The 21,486-nt window shown below is 35.3% G+C and overlaps 1 protein-coding gene across 5 annotated transcripts in view; it reads left to right on the top strand.

Moving 5' to 3' along the window:
- The window catches only part of Scgalpha (sarcoglycan alpha), a 190,403-nt gene that overhangs the window by 59,052 nt on the left and 109,865 nt on the right, over positions 1–21,486 (top strand). For all 5 annotated transcript variants that reach the window (XM_090410037.1, XM_090410036.1, XM_090410039.1 and 2 more), the window contains exon 5: positions 15,685–15,757. In XM_090410037.1, the coding sequence (XP_090266163.1) occupies positions 15,685–15,757 (73 nt within the window). The remainder of the gene's footprint in view (positions 1–15,684; positions 15,758–21,486) is intronic.

The following is a 21,486-nucleotide window of genomic DNA, read 5'->3' as shown; positions in this document are numbered from 1 at the left end:
ATCTGCTCATATTCTGCAATTGATCTCACAATCCTCTCCTCTTCCATTCTTCCACTGCTCACATGGGACATTGAAGAGACCATATATCGAAGCAATCACTTTCCTGTTCTTTGCACGATGTGTTCATGGAACCATGCTCACATACACGGATGCCTATATGGAAAATGGACCATGTTGACTGGAACACTTTTTCTCATCTTGCAAAATTTAATGCTGATACCGTCAGTCAAACACCTATCAATGAAGCAGTAAAGTATATAACAGAGTGCATTGTCCAGGCAGCAACTGCCTCCATCCTGAGAACATCATCTCGATTTCCACTCTGTCCAAAGCCTTTATGGAATCCAGAATGCCAGCCAGACAGCCAAAAAAGATCAACACAGAGCGTGGTGTATATTTTGTAGATATTTCCCTACATCAAACTTTTAAGCTTAATAGCTTTTAAGCATGCTTGGGCCACAGCATGTTATTTGAGACGTCACAGTCAAAAGCAATCATGGATCTAGTTTAGCTCATCAATTAATCAAATGACTAATGCAAAAATTGTATGGGATAAAAACTAGAAAATGAAAGGTAGATATAAAACACACTTGTTTTTGTTTACCTTAGACCGTAATGGATGTCATGTTGCTAATCCCAAAGCTGTTGCAGAGACAATTTGGGAGAAAATTTTGCCAGGAAATTCAGCAGCAGCTTCACATCCACTTGAATTTTTAATACTAGAAGAGCAGCAAGAGAAACAAAGGCTAAATTTTTCTACCCAATGGGCTTGAGCTATACAATCAGCAATGCATCATTCCTGTGTTTATTTAAAAGAAAATAAGTGTAACACTTTTTGCTATCAAAGTTAACTCAATCACTGAACAGCTTTCTCCCACTGTAGACAATGCTCTATATGTTGATGACTTCACAATTTACTGTCACTCTTGTAACATGAGGGTAATTGAACTTCAGCAATCAATTGATCATGTTTCTCTGTAGGCTCTTAGTAACGGGTTCAGGTTTTTTTAGCAGAAAAAAGTTTAAAGAATCCAACCATGTACACTTCTGTTAAAAAAGCATTCTTCACCCAGATCCTGAATTAAGAATGGGATGAACCATTAGCTACAGACGCCAAGTTCTTGGGACTCATCTTTGACAGAAAACTTATGTTCCTTGCAATATTCAGCAACAAGAAAAAGTGCAAGAGAGTATTGAACCTCCTTCACACTCTATCCTATGCTGAGTGGGGTGTTGATCGATCTTCATTGCTTTGTCTTTATTGTGCACTTATACGTTCAAAGCTGGATTATGGATCTGAAGTCTATAGTTCTGCAAGGCAAAATAACCTGCGATGGCTGGATCCTATCAATCATCAGGGTATATGGATAGCTACTGGTGCCTTTCGCACATCACCTACTCAGTCTTTATGTTGAAGCAAATAAACTGGCTCTATCACTTAGATGGAATCAGTTCTTTCTTAATTATGTCCTAAAGATATTCTCTCCCAGAACATTCTACTTGGACTAGTCTCTTTTCTCTGTGGTGGCAAGCTCACTATCACACACTTCAGATAGTCATACGTCCTTTTGGTATGCATGTTAAAGAGACTATGCAAGCTGTTGGCATGAATGTTGACAACATTTATGCTGACAACACCAAACATAATAGCATCTCCTCCATGGCAGGTTTGCGTCCCATCCTGCAACTTTTCACTTTGTAAGCTACAGAAGTCTCATACTCCATCATCTGTCTACCTGCAATTGTTTAATGCATATAAAGCAGTCAACTCTGATTTCTTGCCCATCTCTGCTGATGGTTCAAGAACTGATAGCTATGTTAGCTGTGCTGCTGTGTTTCCTGACATTACCATCTCCAACCAGATCCCACCTGACTGCAGTAATTATACAGCAGAGTTGCATGCCATTCAGCTTGCACCTGTGCATATAAAAGAAAACTGCTACCACAAGTGTGTAATTTATACAGACTCAATGAGCTCTTCACAGGCTATCTTCTCTCCTATGTATAATTCACATCCACATCATACATCCAGTGCTGTATGATGTGTTACACCTGTGTGCAAAATGAAAACCCTTGATTTTGTTGTTCGGTTGTGTCAGATTCCCAGCTACATTGGAATTAAGGGAAATGAGACTGCAGATGCAGCTGTTAGATCAGCTCATACTTTTCTCCTTGTATTGTTTGATAGTATCATATACAGACAGTTTATAAGATCAAAGCTGATACCTATGTTGTGTATATAAAACAAAACTGCTGCCAAAAGTGATTGCTCATTGGCAGTCATCATGGCCAAGCCTCCATAGCTCAGTCGGTATAGACAAAGTCCTTTGGTCAGAAAGACCTGGGTTCGATTCCCATCTATGGCATGAAGAACTTTTATCTGCTCTCTTTCACCTAAAGGCGAGTTATCCAGGTCTCATGGAGGTAGAGGTTTTTTTCACCCAGAAACTCAGGTTTTTCGTCCCTCAGAACAGGCAAACCGATCCATGAACACACACAGATGTAAGGAGGGCTCAACCAGTCCTAAGGGATGGATGAGGAACAGGGGGAACCCCATACAAATAAATAAAGTGATTATGGCAGGAAGCATTGACAAACAAATTATATGACAGTAAGCCTGAAATTAAGCATTGGCATTTTAGTCAATGTATAAAGAGAAGAGAGGACAGTGTTCTTGCTAGGTTTCACATAGGTCACAGTCATCTTACACATTCTTATTTAATGAGGGCTGATGTGGGAAAAAAATGCAATACATGTCTCACTGTTTGTCATATTCTGATGGAGTGCCAGTACTTTACATGAGAGAGAAATGAAATTTTTACCTATCTAGCCAAGCCATATACACTCAGGCCAATGTTATCACTCATGCAGATTGCATGTTTTTAACTTTCTACAGAGAATTAATTTGTGCAAACACATTTGACTGTAATTTTGTTCATATGTAGATACTGCATTGTTTAACATTAATTTTGTTCATATGTAGATACTGCATTGTTTAACATTAATTTTGTACATACATATTATTTACTAGTTTATTTTTGACTATTTATGCATTACTGTAGCCTTTGACCTGGTGTATTTGTGTAACCTTGTTGTAATTTTGTTTATATGTAGATACTACATTGCTAAACTTAATTTTTGTGCATGTATATTGTTTAATAATTTCTTTTTGACTGTTTATATACTGCTGTAATAACATTTGCTGTAATTTTATTTATACGTAGATACTACATTCCTTAGCTTGGTTTTTGTACATGCATTTTGTTTACTCGATGTACTGCTGTAACTTTTGACCTTAAGTATTGCTGTAACCTTTTCAGTAATTTTATTTTAATGTAGATACTGCATTGTGAAACTTAACTTTTATGCATGCATATTGTTTATTTACTAATTTCTATTTAACTATATATGTACTTCTGTAACCTTTGTTGTAATTTTATTTATATGTATATACTGCACTGCTTGGCTTGGTTTTTATACATGCATATTGTTTTACAATTTTTCTTTGACTGTTTATGTATTGTTGTAACCTTTGACTTTGTGTGGTGCTGTAACCTTTACTATGGCACAGTATGACCTTTGCTTTTTTTTTTTTTTTTGCCAATAAACTATAAACCAACCAACCAACCTAATAAGTAAATTTCAATTGTCTAACATCAGTAAGGATTGTCTGTCCTGATAAGCACCTGGTTCTATACAGGCTAAAATGTTGGCTAGAACCCATAATGCAGATTTAGTAGAAATGAAGCATAATGCAGAAAAATGGAATTGATCATTACTTTTATGCTGTCTCTATTTTGTCTATCACAGAGACATTGCAAATACAATGTAAAACTTTCAGGACATGCATACTACACAACGAAAATGGAAATGATTACTTACTCATAATCCGAGTCGTAGAAATGGTGCTGTGTGTGGTTTCTCATTAAAATAAAATTGATTTCTTATATCTTAGGGAGTTTACACAATCATATTTATTTAGCTTTAAGTTGTTTTTAAAAGCAGCTGTAGATTATATTTACTATCCTGTGGATGGATAGTATTTTTTTTTCTGTATGATTCTGTGTGTGTGTGTGTGTGTGTGTGTGTGTGATATCAGAGCATGGACTGCCAGATCTGATTGTCCATAGTTGTGGCACCAGATGTATTTCTTGTGCTCTTCTAGGTGGATGGTGGCTGTTCTTCTGGCCTATTTAAAAAGTTTCGCTTACATACACACCTACTCTGTAGACTCATAGAACCAAGAGAGATCACTGGTGATAGAATATAAAAAAAACAAAACAGCTAACACTTTTTTATTCCTGTATAGGGAGTAGGCGAGGCCATTTTAGCCCTATCTAACTTTTGGAGACTGAGTGGGCGTTCAATCTCCACTGGTACCCAATCAGAGATATCTGGCCCAAGGCTACTACCAATTAAGCAGCATGCAGTCAAGAGGTGGCTCAACAAGTGCCACCATCTCATGGTCCCTAAACCTAACACAATATATTTAATGTCTGAAATAGTATGGGTTCTGCGGTCAATTTTCTTGAGTTTATGGGACGAAAAACCTGAGTTTCCGAGAGGAAAACTCGCTTGCCCATGCCAGAGATTGACTAACTCTGGAACCGGTCGAAAAAAGGCTTAGAAAAAATTTCCTCTAGTCGCTGACTAGATTTGAAACCAAGTCTTCCTTCGTGCAGTCAAGCACAGTGAAGTGCAAACGCCACATCCACTGAGCTACACAGGTGATGGAATATGTGAAAATTTATTTCTTTAAAGTCCTGGGTATTTTTTTTTCTGGGTGCTACGGATATAGGGAATGGTAATAGATTTACTATAATCAATATGCTGTGGAATGATTGGAGGGCAGGAATTCAGTATTAAATTATGTTGTAATTATAACAATTGGCAAAGATGTGGCTGATATTGTAGAATTCAGCTGTTAGGGATATATAGTTAAAACAAAGATTACTGGATCTCTTAGATAGTGTTGTAATGCAATCTATTCGGAGGAAGGTGTAATGGGATGACTCTGTAAATATATCTGCCCAAATGAGAGAAACATAAGAAGCCAAATTAAAGACATACTTAACTTACGTGAAAAATAATTTGAAGTGATTGAAACAAGAAATGCACTCACGTGTAACAGAAAATTTCTTAAAAGTTAATGAATTGATTTTAATGAAAAATTCTTCTTCTTCTCTTTAAGGATTAGGGATTTGCCTATTCCAGCTCCACTGGTCTCTCCATCTTGCCGCTGGTCTTCCTCTCTCTCTCTCTCTCTCTTTTTCCCTTTGGTCTATATCGATCCACTTCTTTTGGTAGCCGATATCTTTCCATCCTAAATAGATGTTCTTGACATTTCTCTCTATGTTCCTTGATCTTTTCATTTATGTTATAAATATCTAGTTCTTTTCTTATGTCTTTATTTCTTATATAGTCCAATTTTGTGCATTCTTTTATTCCATATAGTAGAGTGGGAGTGGCCATTACTTTGTAAAATTTTAGTATAGTTTCTCATCTTATTTTTTTATTCAGTGTTCTTTTAATTGTCCCACAGCTTTTCTGAAATTTCTTTCAGAAAAGCTGTTGGACATCTATATAATTTTCTTCTATATATTTATCTTTTTGATATGTTATTATGTTGCCTCAATAATTGTGTCATCTGTTCTGTTACTTTATTTTCTATAACTATTTTTTATCTAACATGATCTCGACCTCTAAATGCCGTGAGATTTTTAAATTGCCTTATTTTGTTTAATTCGTAAATTGATTTTTGAAGTTCATGTTCATCGTCTTGTAATATAATGTGATCATCTGCATACAGCATTGTATTGCTAACAGTGCTGGTTAACTGGATACCTTGTTTTATTGTTATTTTCCATATTTTAATAATCTGATCAATATGTATATTGAATAGAGTTGGGGATAAGTTACATCCCTGTCTGACACCCTGATTTATTTCAATCTCTTCTGTTAATTTATTACCTAACTGCAACTGTATTTTTGTATCTTTATATAAATTTTGTATAGCTTGTAGTAAATGCAATAAATATAATTTTTTTTTCATTTTATTCCATAGTGTATTTTATCAAAAGCTTTTTCATAATCTATAAAGGCCATATGAGTCTCTAAATTAAATCTTGTCTTTTTTCAATAATTTGTTTTAGCACATAGATATTGTCTATACATGATCTTTCATGTCTGAAGCTATTTTGTTCATCTGAGAGTAGATTGTTTGCAATATTTCTAAGTCTTTTATTCAGGATTTTACTGTAAATTTTGTAATCTATATTTAATAAACTTATTCCTCTGTAATTTCCACAATCATCTCTGTCTCATTTCTTAAATATAGATATAATCTTAGCTTTTAACCAATCTGATGGAACCTCACATTTCCTCCAACAGTTATTTATTAATTTTAAGAATCTGTGATGTAAATATTATTATTATTATTTCGTGACACCTCCAAGTAGTTCAATGACTCATTGAGGGAGGGCACTTACTCTACAACTGTCTGTCTCCACCACTTCCATCTATCTCAGTCATCTACACCAATGCCATCTACTGCCACCACCACCACCACTAGTATTTTTTTTCTGTAAATTGTGTATGTCCTGAAGGCCGATTTGTCTGAATGCGAGATGAAAAACCTGAGTTTCGGGAGAAAAAACCAGCCACCTCCATATGAGATCGACTAACTCATTTCAGTTGAAAAAAATATTCTCTGCCATATTTCCAATGCTCTGTATTTATGCCATCTAATCTAGTGGATTTTCTATTTTTTTGATACCTTTATTGCTTCTTTTAGTTCTTCCAATTTTATTGGTTCTATATCAGTACTGATTTCTTCATTATTAAATTTGGGTTATACCATAAATTCTTATAATGTTCTCTTCATTGTTTCTCTTATATTATGTTGATTTGTGCTATATCTCTTTCATAGTTATTTAATTTCCTTAATATTTTGTAAGTTATGTCTTGTCTTCCATGTATATGTCTTCTATTTTATTAATAAATTTGTCCCAAAAATCTTGGTGAGTTCTCTGCACTATGGTTTTAGCTATATTTCTTTTGTTTTTATGTATTTCTTCTGTTTCCTTTGTATGTTTTTGAAGGAGTAATTTGTATGCCATTTTTTTTTCTTTTATTGGATTTTTATATCTGTGTTCCAGATTTTTAATGTTTTTCTTTTTAATATTTTATTTTTCTTTCCACGTACTTCAGAGGCTGCTTTATGGATGATCTTTATTAAAGTTTTCCATTCTTCTTTTATATCTTCACTGATTTGGGCTTCTTTTAGGTAATCTGTTAATCTTTCGAATGCTTTCTTTTTGTAATAGATATACTTTGTGATTATATATATATAATCTGTTAATCTTTATAATGTTTTTTCTTTTTGTAATAGATATACTTTGTATACTTGTTCTCTTTCTTGTTTTTTCTTATTTACTTCCTTTCTCCATTTTGCTAGTATTTCTGTTTTAGAGACTACTAAGTAGTGATCTGAAAAAAAATTTTACTTCCTCTGTAAACATGTATATCTCTCACTTGTGGAGCTAGTTTAAAAAAAAAAAAAAATCAGCTAACACCTTTTTATTCCCGTATATATAGGGAGTAGGCGAGGCCATTTTCCGTATATCCCTATCTAACTTTTGGAGACTGAGTGGGCATTCAATCTCCACTGGTGCCCAATTAGAGATAGCTGGCCCAAGGCTATCACTAATTAAGCGCCACACAGTGAAGAATGACGGCTCAACAAGTGCCACCATCTCGTGGTCCCTAACCCTAACGCTCGTATTTAATGGCTGAAATAATGTAGGTTTTACGGTCGATTTTCTTGAGTTTACGGGACGAAAAACTAGAGTTTCCGGGAGAAAAAACCCGCTTGCCCTTGCCAGAAATTGACTAACTCGGGAACCAGTCGAAAAAAGGCTTAGAAATATTTCCTCTAGTCGCCGACTAGACTCGAAATCAAGTCTTCCTTCGTGCGGTCAGGCGCCGTGGTGTACAAACGCCACATCCATTGAACTACACAGGCTAATTAGTTTCTGATTAGTAATGATATAATTAATTATAGATCTTGTTCCTCTGCCATTCCAAGGATATATATATATATATATATATATATACATATATTTTTTTTTTTGAAAAAAAATATTGCTTATTTTAAACTTATTGAAAATACAGAAGTCTAATAGTTCTTGACCATTGTTATTCATGAAAATTTCTCCGTATTTTCCTAAGACATTTGGGATTGGGGTACATGTCCCTACCTTCTTCAGGGACATATACTCCTAAGATATTTAAGTAGCTTCTATTTGTTTTTAATTGTAACTGTTATAATCCAATCATTTACAAAATTGTACTTTCATATTCTATTTTTCCATTTATTATCAATTAAAATGGCTACACCACTAGAAGTTCTGATATATTGGTCCACTCCCTATATAGCATAGTAAAAACTATCTACATCTTTTATTCCCTTTAATTTCTTTTTTGTTTCTGTTATCACAGCTATATTAATATTTTTAGTTTTTAGTTGTTTTAATAATTATAACTCCTTTGTTGTTATGCTTTGCATATTCCACGTGGCTACTTTTAAAATGTCCGAGATTCTTAATCAGTTACTTTTATCCTTACTTGGTCATTTTCTGTTGTTTCGGTTTGATGAATTTTACAGTTCAAGCCAGAGTTATAGAAATTTTTTACTTGGTAAGGTAACCAGCCTTACACAAAACTGTCAACCTGGAGAAGGACTCATGTGTCTCTCTTTTAGTCTGGCCCCTACCTTTCGACCTGACCAGCTAGAAAGGCCATACCAGTAGCTTAGCTACTGCTGACATAGCTCTTGAGGTCATCAGTGCAAGCAAACATCCCTACCACATCAAGGTGGGGGGGGGGGATACCATTAAGAGGAATGAAAAATTATGAAAGTTAATAGAACAGTTTATTGCAATTTGGTTTGCTTTACTGAATTCAGAAGAAAAGGACCCCCTCCCCCAAGATTAATTTTTGAATTCAGTGGTCCTCTTCCACACCAAGCTTTCAGTCAGCCTTTTTTTTTTTCTTTCATCATCATCGTCAAATTCCTGCCATGTACCCTCAAGGTGTTTACAGATATGATAGTACTACATGAAAAATTTACATCATTACTAACTTCCTATTTACAATTTTCCTCCAAATCAGTCTGTTACCTGTCAAGACTCCAACATTATCAGATCTTATATTTCTGTTGTCTAAGGTACTTTTTACCGTATCAATCAACCTATATCTTGGTCTTCCTCTGGGTCATTTTTGTGCTAACATGGCAGAGAACACTTGTTTTGCTAATCTTTACTCGCCCATTCTGTTTAAGTGGCCATACTATCTGAGATTAGCTCTGCTAACACATTCCTGGATGCTGACAATGTCAGGTTCTTTCCTAATATTATCATTTTTAATATGATATTGCCATTGATGCCATCTGTTCATGCCTCTAATCTTTCTCAGGACTCTCATATCTGCAGTCTCTAATCTTTGGTCAAGTGTTTTACTTCTGACCCATAAGTTAAAACTGGTTTGAAAACTGTCATGTATACAGCTAATTTAGTGTTCCGACTAATTTCTCTCTTATTCCACATGAATTTATTCAGTTGACTTCCTACCATACCAGCTTTGTTGATTCTGTTGTCTATTTCCATATTTAATTTACCATCTTCACTAAAAATCGTGCCTAAGTAGCTGAAATGTTTTATCTGTTCCACGGGTTCTCTGTCCATAATGCAGTTGACATTTTTAATGATTCTGCCTATTTTCATTGTTGTTCTCTTTTTAATGCTGACCTTCATATCATATCTATTACAACAGCTATTCAATTTAGTCAGAGAATCTTGCAGACTTTTAGCAGATTTATTTAGAAGTATAACATCATCCGCATAAAGCAAAGAGCTGACATTAACATCTCCAATTCTGATATCATGTTTAATACCACTTTCCTTCATAATGTGATCCATATAGATAATGAATAACAGACGGGATAATGTACATCCTTGTCTCACACCAGATTTAACATTAAACCATCTTCGTGTACTTCCTTCAATTCTAACTGCTGACTTACAACTCAAATAAAGACTAAGTATTGCTTGATATAATGCCCCATTGACACCATATAACTGTAAAGTATTGAATAGCTTCTCTCTTGGCACCTTGTCATATGGCTTTTCCAGATCTAGAAAACTTAAATACAAATCTTTCTTATATTCCCATGATTTCTCAACTATTTGTCGTAAAGTGAAGATCTGATCCTGACAGCCTCTATTTGGTCTGAATTCAGCTTGTTATTCACCAAGCTTTTCTTCCACAATTCTTCTCAACTGTTTCTTAAGTATACTTGCATAAATCTTACTAGGAACACTCAGGGAAATACTCACATTTAGTTTTATTTCCCTTTTTATATATGGGTACTATGAGATTTCTACTCCAATCATCTGGAATTCGTCCCTCTGTCCAGCCACTGTAAGACTTTTATACCACCATACTTTAGCATTTCTGGTCGAATATCATCTACTCCTGCTGCTTTTCCACATTTCAAGCCTTCGATGGCTTCAAGTATTTATATGTATTCCTGACTGTATGCCTGTTGAGTATTTTTTTACCACTGTGCTATCACTGCTTATTTCATTTAGCAATTTTTCGAAGTAATTACTCCATACCTCAAGGATATCTTTTTCTCCTGTTTTCATGTCACCTTTATCATCTCTAACTCCTTTTACAGCACTCTTTCCTCCATTTCTAAGCTTCTTCAACAACCTCCAGAATATCTTACTACCTTCTTGATATTTATTTTCTATGTTCTTGCCAAAGTCCTCCCATGACTTTTGTTTAGCTAGTTTTACACAGTGTTTAGCTTTCTTACATTTGTCTCTGTGTTCTTTCAGAGCACAAGCTGACTTATTTGCCAGGAACTTTTGATATGCTTTCTTCTTTTCCTTCACTGACTCTTTAACTTCATGTGTCCACCATGGAGTTCTGATTTTTCTATCCTTGCAGACAACCTCGCCACATGCCTTTCTGGATGAATCAATCAGCGTTTTCTTCAAGGCTTGCCCTGAATCACCAAGGTTTGGTTCCTGTTCTAAAACTCTTTCATTTTTTCTTCAATAATCTTTGTGTATTTTAGTCTACAGTTCACATCTCAGAGCTGTTCAACTTTTATTTGCTTTTAAACATTCTTACATGTTATTCTTTTCGATATGAAATTCAATTTTATCCTGCTCAAGACTAAATAGTGATCACTTCCAATTTCAAATCCTCTATACACTCTGGTGTCCTGCACCAGGGAGAAAACATCACTATCAACAATAACATAGTCAATGAGACTTTTCTTATTCCTTGCCTCTTCTCTCCATGTGAATTTGTGCACATTTTTATGTTGGAACATGGTGGTGTTAGTAATAACCAGTCCATGTCCTGAGCAGAAATCCAACAGGTATTTGCCATTATTATTTTGCTCTTTTCTACAGATTTTCCCAAAATATTTTTGTATGTCTGACAATCATTTCCTACTCTGCTATTTAGATCCCCAACAAGGACCAACTGTTCCTTTTTCATTGTGTGTCTGTTGCTTTCTCTAAAGCCTCAAAAAAATCCCTCCACTTCTACCTTAGTAGAACCTTCTGTGGGACCATAGGCACAAATAAGTCTCATTGTCCAGTTCCTCATTCATATTTGCCCACATCACTCTACTTGAAACTGCCTACCATTCAAGAAGATGAGCCTCGTATTTAGTGTTGAATACTTTGGCTACTCCTTCTTTTCCTTGATTGTCATTGCCTGAATAGAACATTTTGTATTTATTGCTCAGAAAGATCTCACCAGATTTTGTCTATTTTGTTTCAGTCACCACTATTATGTTGATCCTATACTTATCTAATTTCTCAGCCAGCTCCATTTCTTTGCCATTCAGGCTTCTTATATTGATAGTACTGATCTTTAACTCTGGTGATGTTGTGTTGGGGTGTGTTTTCAGATTTGTTCCAGTAGCTGATTTTACACAGTGCGCCCTGGTTCCCTGGCAAAAACAGTGAGGGCCTTGTTTAACTAGGTGACGCCCCAGCTGGCATGAAATTCTGTCATGTTGTACCATCATTTTGTATTTTGGTTTAAGCCAATAAGAATACAATTTGGTTCTTCAAATCCCAAATTGCCAGCCCATCCTCTTTCGTTCAGTATCCAGGTAGATACCCAAAAGGTTGCACCATGGGAAGGTGAAGATTGGACATTAGGTCAGAAGCCCTGGTCGGTTCTTCAAATTCCTTTAAAGACTATGTGGAGGTCTGCTCTCAATTATACAGCTTTGACCCTTAAGCACCCCTTTGGCCTTTAAACTTGCCCCTGCATAGTACGATTTCATGTGTTGTAGTTATTATGCAGCTGTTGGCAGTTATAGCTAGAGTATTTTAAGCTTTAGATATCTATCATCATCTCTTGCTATAGCAAAAACACCATTATAACAACCTTGAAACCCTCATCAGCAGATAATCAGCTCAACAGCCAAGAACACCCAACCAATGTCAATAGGTGGCATAATTATAGGACTTTAGGTCATCCTGTATCTCTCCTGTTCAATCTTTGTTACTGAAGCGTGCCTGCATGCATGTGTTTAATACCAGTGTATTAATCCTGTGGACGCCGATTTTACTGGTGAAATATAGGAAGTAATAATTAAATTTCTGGTCTATGTGATCAATTTTCTTAAACAACATGATGCTGGAGAATCAACATATATCCCTAAAACTAGGAATATACCAAGTTTGTTCACAATCCAGTCCCTGTAGGCACAATACTGTGCTAAAGATGTTTACTGTAGCAAATTATGTAATATAACTATCATGTGGTCCTCATAGATTTGTTCTAGTGAGAGTTAACTATAAGAACTAAACTCTAATATCCCTTGTCATCTTGCAATTTCATATTTAATATTATTTCATTAAAAAAATAAATATGAACTTGAGGACATTACCAGCTTTTGTTTTGAACATTTGTATTACAAAAATATATATTTAATTCATATTTATAAACTGGGTTGAAGGAGGTCGCTCGTCATGATAAACTTTAATATGAGCTAGCTGATAGAATCTACTACTAGTAAGTGAACACCATTAGGATGCACACTATTGTATATTGTAAAAACACATGGTTCTGTAATTCCATTTCACCTCTCACAAATAATTAACATTATGAATTACCAAAAGTGTTATTACAGTTCAAATTTGGAGAGGTAGGAACAGTAGATGACTGTTTTAATAAGTTTAAATACATCTTCATATCTGATTTCTTTTAAAAGTTAGGTTATTTTATTTTATTTTTTTGTGACAGATTACAGATATTTAGTTTGTGTGTCAAGCTCGCATTTCTCAGTCCTACTTAAAATACCAATTATGAAGCATCTGCTATTTTATACTCTATGTTATCAGTGATGGTGAATGCCTTCTGCATTCTCTTTTTACCTTTTTTCCACACTATGCTAGAGAGCACAATGCAATATATAAATACAAATAAGTGAAGATGTGATATATAAGTGCACATAAGTGAGTTTGAGTATGTGATAAGATATGTATATAAGCACAAATTCTTGGTTTTCGCAATACTGTAAATTGATAATGCAATGTGAATGTAGTCTCCCATTGTCAATATGGCATGTTACTTTCTATTCAGATGTTACTTTCTATTTAGATTTATGGGGGGGGAGGATATGGGAGTAAGCATGGTCAGCAAAGAGAGTGAGGAAATGAATGATATGCGTTGTTGGCAGTGAGTACATCAATAATGAGTGAAATTTAAGATAAAATAAATATTGACGGGTATTGTATGAATTAAGTCATTGCATGATGAATTCTCAGACTTTGCAAAGATACTCAAATAATAACATGTTTAGAGGCGCATGTGCAAACATGCACATGGAAAGTGATGTTAGTTCTATAAAAATCGAAATAAATGCACATCTGTTGGTTTTTAGTTGTATTTCTGTGAGCAACAGAGTGAGGAGTGGTTTCTTTTCATGGAGGGTGGTTGAACCATGGAATGCATTGCCTGATAGAGTGGTGAGAGCACAAACAGTCAGTGAGTTCAAAGAGTGGTATGATAGATTTTGTGTTTTCTAGGAAGAGCCTCCCATGATGAGTCTTTTGACTCTATGGAGGCGTGAATCATAATAAAAATTGTAAATGTGCATAAGTATCTATTATATTTATATTTCCAGATGTATTTGAGTTTTTCTTCAGCTCTGGCTGGATGGATTCTGTTTAGAGTATAGAAACCTTATAGAAATTTGTCAATTGATATCAATTTTTCATTTGTAAAATTAAAAAAAGATTCAAAATGTTGCAAAGCTGTAACTGTGTTTGGGTTGGATAGACTTGAAACAAAATTTTGCACTTAAGCTAATTACTAAATGTGTACACTTAAATCAATTTTGATTATAATCAGAATTTGACATTTTAATGAACAATTTTAATAACTATTTTTTGAGGAAAAATGATTATTATTATCATCCAGGCCTCCATGGAGTCAAAAGATTCATTGTGGGAGGTCATTTTTAGGAAACAAAGTTTATCATACCACTCCTTGAACCCATTGACCGTTCCTGCTCCAACCACTCTCTCAAGCAATGCATTCCAAGGTTCAACCGCCCTCCACGCAATGAAACCAATCATCACTCTCTTGCACACAGCCTCCTTTCGTAACTTCCAGGGATGGCCCCTTGTCATCGTTCCTTCTCACCATTCCACCAAGTGAAAGAACTCTCCAATGTCTACCTTGTAACTGCCTCTCAACAGTTTAAAAATCTCGATCATATCACCTCTCCTTCTTCTATCCACCAAACTCTGCAGTCCACATTCCCTCAGTCGATCCTCATAACTCATATTGTTCAGTCCTGAAACCATCTTTGTTATCTGCCTCTGTACCCTTTCCACAGTCAATTTATCCCCTTCAAATTCTGGGGACCAAATCTGAGAACAATAGTCTAAGTGTGGTCTGATCAGGGTCTTATACAATGGAATGATAACTCTTTTATCTCTGCAGGTCAGCGTCCTTCTCAGTATTGCAGCAATCCTCTGAGTTACCCTCACCGCCTTTGCAATATGCTCCCTGAATTTCAGTTTTCTATCAGTCATCACCCCCATATCTCTTGTCTCCCGTACCTCCTCCAGTACAGCTCCTCCAATTGAGTATGCATCCTCCCATCGATGGATCCCAAACCTCAAGACTTTACATTTTTCTGTGCCCCATTCATTTGCCCATCTGTCTAGTTTATTCAAATCCTCTTGCAGGGCTGCCATGTCTGCACTATTACTGATAACCCTTCCCAGCTTCAGATCATCTACAAACAAGTGAATGTCCCCTTAAGGATAAAATAAAAAAAGATTAGGTAAAATAACTATTTTTTTTTTTTTTGTTAATTTTAATGATAGTTATAATTCTGTTTTGGCTAAATGGGATTTAATGAAATGCAATAAGTATTCTCACAAATTTTGGTTTGGCATGGAGAGTTTTCAGCAGAGCCAACAAAATTTCTGTTTACAGTTTATAAAGGAAAAACAAAATTCACTCCAGGTGAAATGGTTGTTATAATGAACAGTGTCAATGTAGAAGAATGTCATCATAAAATGCACCAGTGTATAATTCTCAGATAATTTCCTTGTTTATTTTCAATTTCAGATTATTGCTTTAAACAAAAACAATTATGAAACATCCCGCAAAGTGATGAAATTCACAGTTGAACATCATCCAAGTAAGTTTCCCATTTCCATTTAGATAGAGCTTCCTTTTAAACATGTGCAGTACCATACAATATTTTATTTCTTTCACTTAATTGTCTGCTAATTGAATGAAATTGCACATTATAATTAAATTTTTAATGTAATTAAAAATAAGTAAATCACTTTTAGCATAAGTACTGAATTGAACTAATTGTCAATTTATTTAATATGCTTTTGCAATATCTGCTTATGTTTCCAAAGAATCCACTTGACCAATTTTGTTCATTTTTTGGTTTAAGTGTAAGCTGAAGCATAAATTTATAGAAAATGATAAATTTCACAAAAGTTTTATCTGAAAATTGAAGGAAATTGTGCATTGTATATTTCTTTTAAGAGCCAGTTTTGTGAACTGCCTAGCCCTTAAACGTATGCCAATCATCTTAGTAATGTATATCCTTCCAACAAGAGAGGATAAGAAGTGGTAATTGCTGAACACTAGTGAAGCTTATCCTTTGAGAACAGATTCATTTTTGCATGTGAGGAATGGCAAAAATTATATGAAACCAAATAGCAAATATAGTAATTAAGTTTATCCTGCATCATCATTTGTACTGCAGTAATTTTAATTCACACACATACACAAAAATGCATTAAGAGTTAAGCAAGATAAATAGAAGGATTTTCCACCTACCCTAAAATAAATTTGGAAAACTGACTTGTTCTAATCCACTGTGCAATCCTCACCTTCCTATTGTTTCATTCTTAGGATCTGCTTAGGTGCTGAATGAATAAGAATAATCTGGCAGTTTAGGATTTATATACTTAGATTTAAGTTATATTCTATATTGGCTTCCACCACATAAATGTTGGGTTGCACAACGTAATTAGATGTGGTGCCAGTTGGGTGTCATCCAGTTTTTTGTGAGGAAATGGAAAAATACAAACAAGAAAAGTAGTTCTGGAGCATTATTTTCATGGTTGACTTCATTGTTAATTTCAGTAAAGTTGGAATACTAAAGAAAAACAGCTCTTTTGCCTGCTTCAGTTTAGGAGTACCCCTGTTTAAATGTCATTGGCTATTTATTCATGGATTCTTAGGGCATTATGAGTGTAGATGTACTAAAAAGTATATGTAGCCTAAGGAATAGAAAATTGCACATACCTTTTTCTGGGTGTTGTGGCTTTTCCTCAGTCTGCGATGTCGAAAACTGCAGAGTGTGTGTGTGTGGGGGGGGTAGGCAGTTTGGTAGAATAAGTTAGAAAAACCCGGGTTTTTTTCGTAATATATAGAAACATATACTTTTATATAGGGTGGGGAAAAAAGTGAAAGGGTTAATTTTTTAAAATAGGGAGGGGGGAAGGGGAAAGGTGGTTGACGGGGTGTGGACCGTTTCGACTATTCGTGGTCGTCATCTGAACACATTGGGAAAGTGGAAGCTATGTCAGGTCGGGTGGGTGCTTCTGCTTTAGAGGTGTTTGTGTTGTCTCCTATTGGTCGGGGTTGTGACCTCAATTTTATGTTGTGAAGCTTCCAAACCTCGGAGATTATGTAGGGCCTGTGTACGTTGATATTAATAATATATGAATTATAAAAAATATGAATTATAATAGTTTATAAAGAGGAGTAACATGGGAGTTTTCCCAGAAATAATATACACTAAAGAAAAACATTAATCAAGACTTATCAACATGTCAGAATAGTATATATTTTGGATTTATTTCTTATTTTTCTCAAAGATGCTTTTTTATTTCATTAATCTAATACTTAGAAGTAGACTCCTTATATTTGAAAAAGGATTGCTGAAAGGGTATGTGATAAATTTTTAATTCTTCTAAAATAATATTTGCAGGTTTTACAATCATCACCATCATCAAATTCCTGATATGTACTCTGGGGGGTACAGACATTATGATAGTACTACATGAAAAGTTTACTACTTCCTTTTTCCCCTCTTTTACCTTGCAGTATCGAGAGTTTTCTATTCATTTAATCACCACTGTACACAAGGATAAGGTGGTTAGCCCTATACCTGTAGAAGTGTTGAGTTCTCAAGGCTAGTTTGCCTGCTTGCAGAATGAAAAACTCCAGATAAACTGGGGAGAAAAAACCTTGCAGTCCACACCCAAGACCAGCTAATTTAGTGTTTGGTGATGAGGAACAGGTTGCATGATATTCTTTGATATATGGACACCACAATACTTAAGATTGAGTAAAATATGTAATTATTTGTTATATGCGATTATTAGGATAGACCTTAAAGGATCACAGGCCAAGAGTTGCCAGTACACTAAAGATATATGTTACAATGTATTTTCCATATTCATGTACATAGGGATTTGCTTATGTAAAGATCTAAATTTTTAAAGAAATTTTTTATTCTTTTTATTGAAGAAACAGAAACCAAACTCAAATATTTTGCAGTAACTACAATATAAATAAACTCATCACAGCATAGTAACTCTCGTTATATGTAGGGGTGGCATTCTCAAGAATTGCCATGTATATCGAGAACATGTAAAATGGGAGGCTAATAACATGGGATAATAGAGATTGTGTTCTGAAATGAGTGGCATTCTGATCTTTCAAGATTAATTTAATCAAAATGAAAATTTTATTTTTTCATACATATTAAGGTAAGAGTGGTAAATAAAATATTCACTATGTATAAAATAACTATTCAAGTAACTCTTTATTTTCAAAATTAATACATTCTGCAACTCTCCTGAAAAACATTCATTGAAAATCTCTGATGGTATCCAGCCTTCCCTCTTCCTCCCCAAATAAAGCAGGTTTTCCTTTATTTATCATTCTAGTGGCTGACAGTTTTCTGAGAAGTACACCAAAAGGTGCAAGGAAATTGAAGAAAGCAATATTACGGGTAAAACAAGAGATCTGTTTAGAAAAATAAATGATGTTATAGGGAAATTTATCCGTAGATTATCAGTTGTAAAAAGTAATTCAGGAAAATGTCTGATGGAAGAGGAAGCAGTGAAAAAAAGATGGAAAGCATAAGTAGAGGATTTGTACAAGAAAGATAATAATATTGAAGGAGACTCTGAAAGGAGACAAATCCTTCTTCCCTAGCCAGTTTCTCTGTGGAGCATTTAAAAAGCAACATGCTTTTGATACTGCAGTTCTAGCCTTCTGTTCGGCTGAGATACATTAAGGTATCTTAGCCATACATTAATACAATTCTTCATTTGGCCACACAACTCGCATACTTCTCATAGAAAGGCTTATACGTTGGTTATGCATGATTATTAATTAACTTAAGGAATCCACAACAACGTACACTAGAATATAAATTAAATTAAACTTTAATATATATTTTGGCAACATCACACTGCTATCTTCAAAAGAACTTAAAATAAAGACACATGCATGCAGGCAATACACACAGTAAATGAGGACGAAGCGAGGAAGCTATTGTTTTTCCTAAAAGTCCTGATGGTGTCCCCTAGCAGGCTATATAGGTATTCTTGGCCGTTGGGCTGAAGGGCAGTCTCATGCAACCAAATTTGTTGAGGTTTGGCATGTTTCTTAGGGCTGAGGCTGATTCCATGAAAAGTCTTTCAAATTTGAACTTGCTACAGTGTATTATTGTAGCTTTCTTCCAACGTATTCTGTGGCGTGTATCCAGTGCATGGTCTGCAAGACCAGAGTGGCTATACTGGTGAAAATGGATGTAGTCCTTGTGTTCTGAAATTCTGATATTCACTGTCCTGCCTGTTTGTCCAAAGTAGGACAGCTTACAGCTGCAAGGGACCTGGTACACACCAGGTAGGTCAAGGGGAAGTGGTTGGTCTTTAGTGGAGCAGATAAGGGATGCCAATTTTCTATATGGTCTGTAACAAAAGGGGTGCTTAAGGGTCAAAGCTGTATAACTGAGAGGAGACCTCCACATAGCCTTTAAAGGAATGCAGAGAACCGACCAGGGCTATTGACCTAATGTCCAATCCTCACCTCGTGGTGCACCCTGTTGGGTATCTACCTGAATACTGAACAAACGAGGATGGGCTGGCAATTTGGGATTTAGCCAACCAAATTGTATTCTTATTGGCTAAACCAATATAGAAAATGATGGTACAACATGACAAAATTTCATGCCAGCTGGGGCATCGCCCGATTACACAAGGCCCCCCATTGTTTTCACCAGGGAACCAGGACAAACAGCAAAAAGTCAGCTACTGGAACAAATCTGAAAACAAACCCCAACTCAACATCACCAGAGTTAAAGATCGGTACTATCAACATAAGAAGCCTAGCAAAGAAATGGAATTAGCTGAGGAATTAGATCGACATAATAGGGGTGACCGAAACAAAAAAGACAAAAACTGGTGAGATCTTTCTGAACAACAAATACAAAATGTTATATTCAGGAAATGACAATCAAGGAAAAGAAGGAGTAGCCAACACAAAATACAAGGCTAATCTTCTTGAATGGCAGGCAGTCTCAAGTAGAGTGATGTGGGCAAATATCAGCATGGGGAATTGCACAATGAGACTTATTTGCCTATGGTCCCACAGAAGGTTCTACTAAGGTAGAAGTGTAGGAATTTTTTGATGCTTTAGAGAAAGCAACTGACATAATGAAAAAGGAAAAGTTGGTCCTTGTTGAGGATCTAAATAGCAGAGTAGGAAATGATTATCAGACATACAAAAATATTTTGGGAAAATTTGGAGAAAAGAGCAAAGCTAATAATAATGGCAAATACCTGTTGGATTTCTGCTCAGGACATGGACTGGTTATTACTAACACCATGTTCCAACATGAAAATGTGCACAAATTCACATGGAGAGAAGAGGCAAGGAATAAGAAAATTTTCATTGACTATGTTATTGTTGATAGTGATGTTTTCTCCCTGGTGCAGGACACCAGAGTGTATAGAGGATTTGAAATTGGAAGTGATCACTATTTAGTCTTGAGCAGGATAAAATTGAATTTCATATTGAAAAGAAGTTGAGCAGCTCTCAGATGTGAACTGTAGACTAAAATACACAAAGATTATTGAAGAAAAAATGAAAGAGTTTGAGAACAGGAAACCAAACCTTGGAGATTCAGTGGCAAGCCTTGAAGAAAACCCTGATCGATTAAGCCAGAGAGGCATGTGGTGAAGTTCTCTGCAAGGATAGAAAAATCAGAACTCCATGGTGGACACAGGAAGTTAAAGAGGCAGTGAAGGAAAAGAAGAAAGCATATCAAAAGTTCCTGGCAAATAAGTGAGGTTGTGCTCTTGGAGAATACAGAGTCAAATGTAAGAAAGCTAAACACTGTGTAAAACTAGCTAAACAAAAGTCATGGGAGGACTTTGGCAAGAACATAAAATAAATGTTAGGAAGGTGGCAAAATATTCTGCAGACTATTGAAAAAGCTCAGAAATGGAGAAAAGGGGACTGTAAAAGGAATTAGAGATGATAAAGATGACTTGATTACTGTGATGTGTGGAGTAATTACTTCAAAAAATTACTAAATGAAACAAGCAGTGCCAGGAATACATATCTATACTTGAAGTAGAAAAAGCCATCAAAGGCTTGAAATGTGAAATGACAGCAGGAGTATGGTATAAAAGTTTTATAGTGGCTGCACTGTGTAGTTCAGAAGGCCTGGACAGAGGTCCTGATGATTGGAGTAGAGCTCTAATAGTACCCATATATAAAACGAGAAATAAAACAATGTGAGAATTACAGAGGTATTTCCCTACTGAGTGTTCCTGGCAAGATTTATGCCAGTAGACTTGAGAAACGGTTGAGAAGAATTGT

Source organism: Typopeltis vanoorti, chromosome 20 (genome assembly GCF_054136105.1).
Source record: "Typopeltis vanoorti isolate ZY-2024b chromosome 20, IOZ_Tvanoo_1.0, whole genome shotgun sequence".
NCBI classification, from domain to species: Eukaryota; Metazoa; Arthropoda; class Arachnida; order Uropygi; family Thelyphonidae; genus Typopeltis; species Typopeltis vanoorti.
The sequence above is the reverse complement of the archived record's forward strand: the minus strand, read 5'-3'. Positions and strand labels throughout refer to the sequence as shown.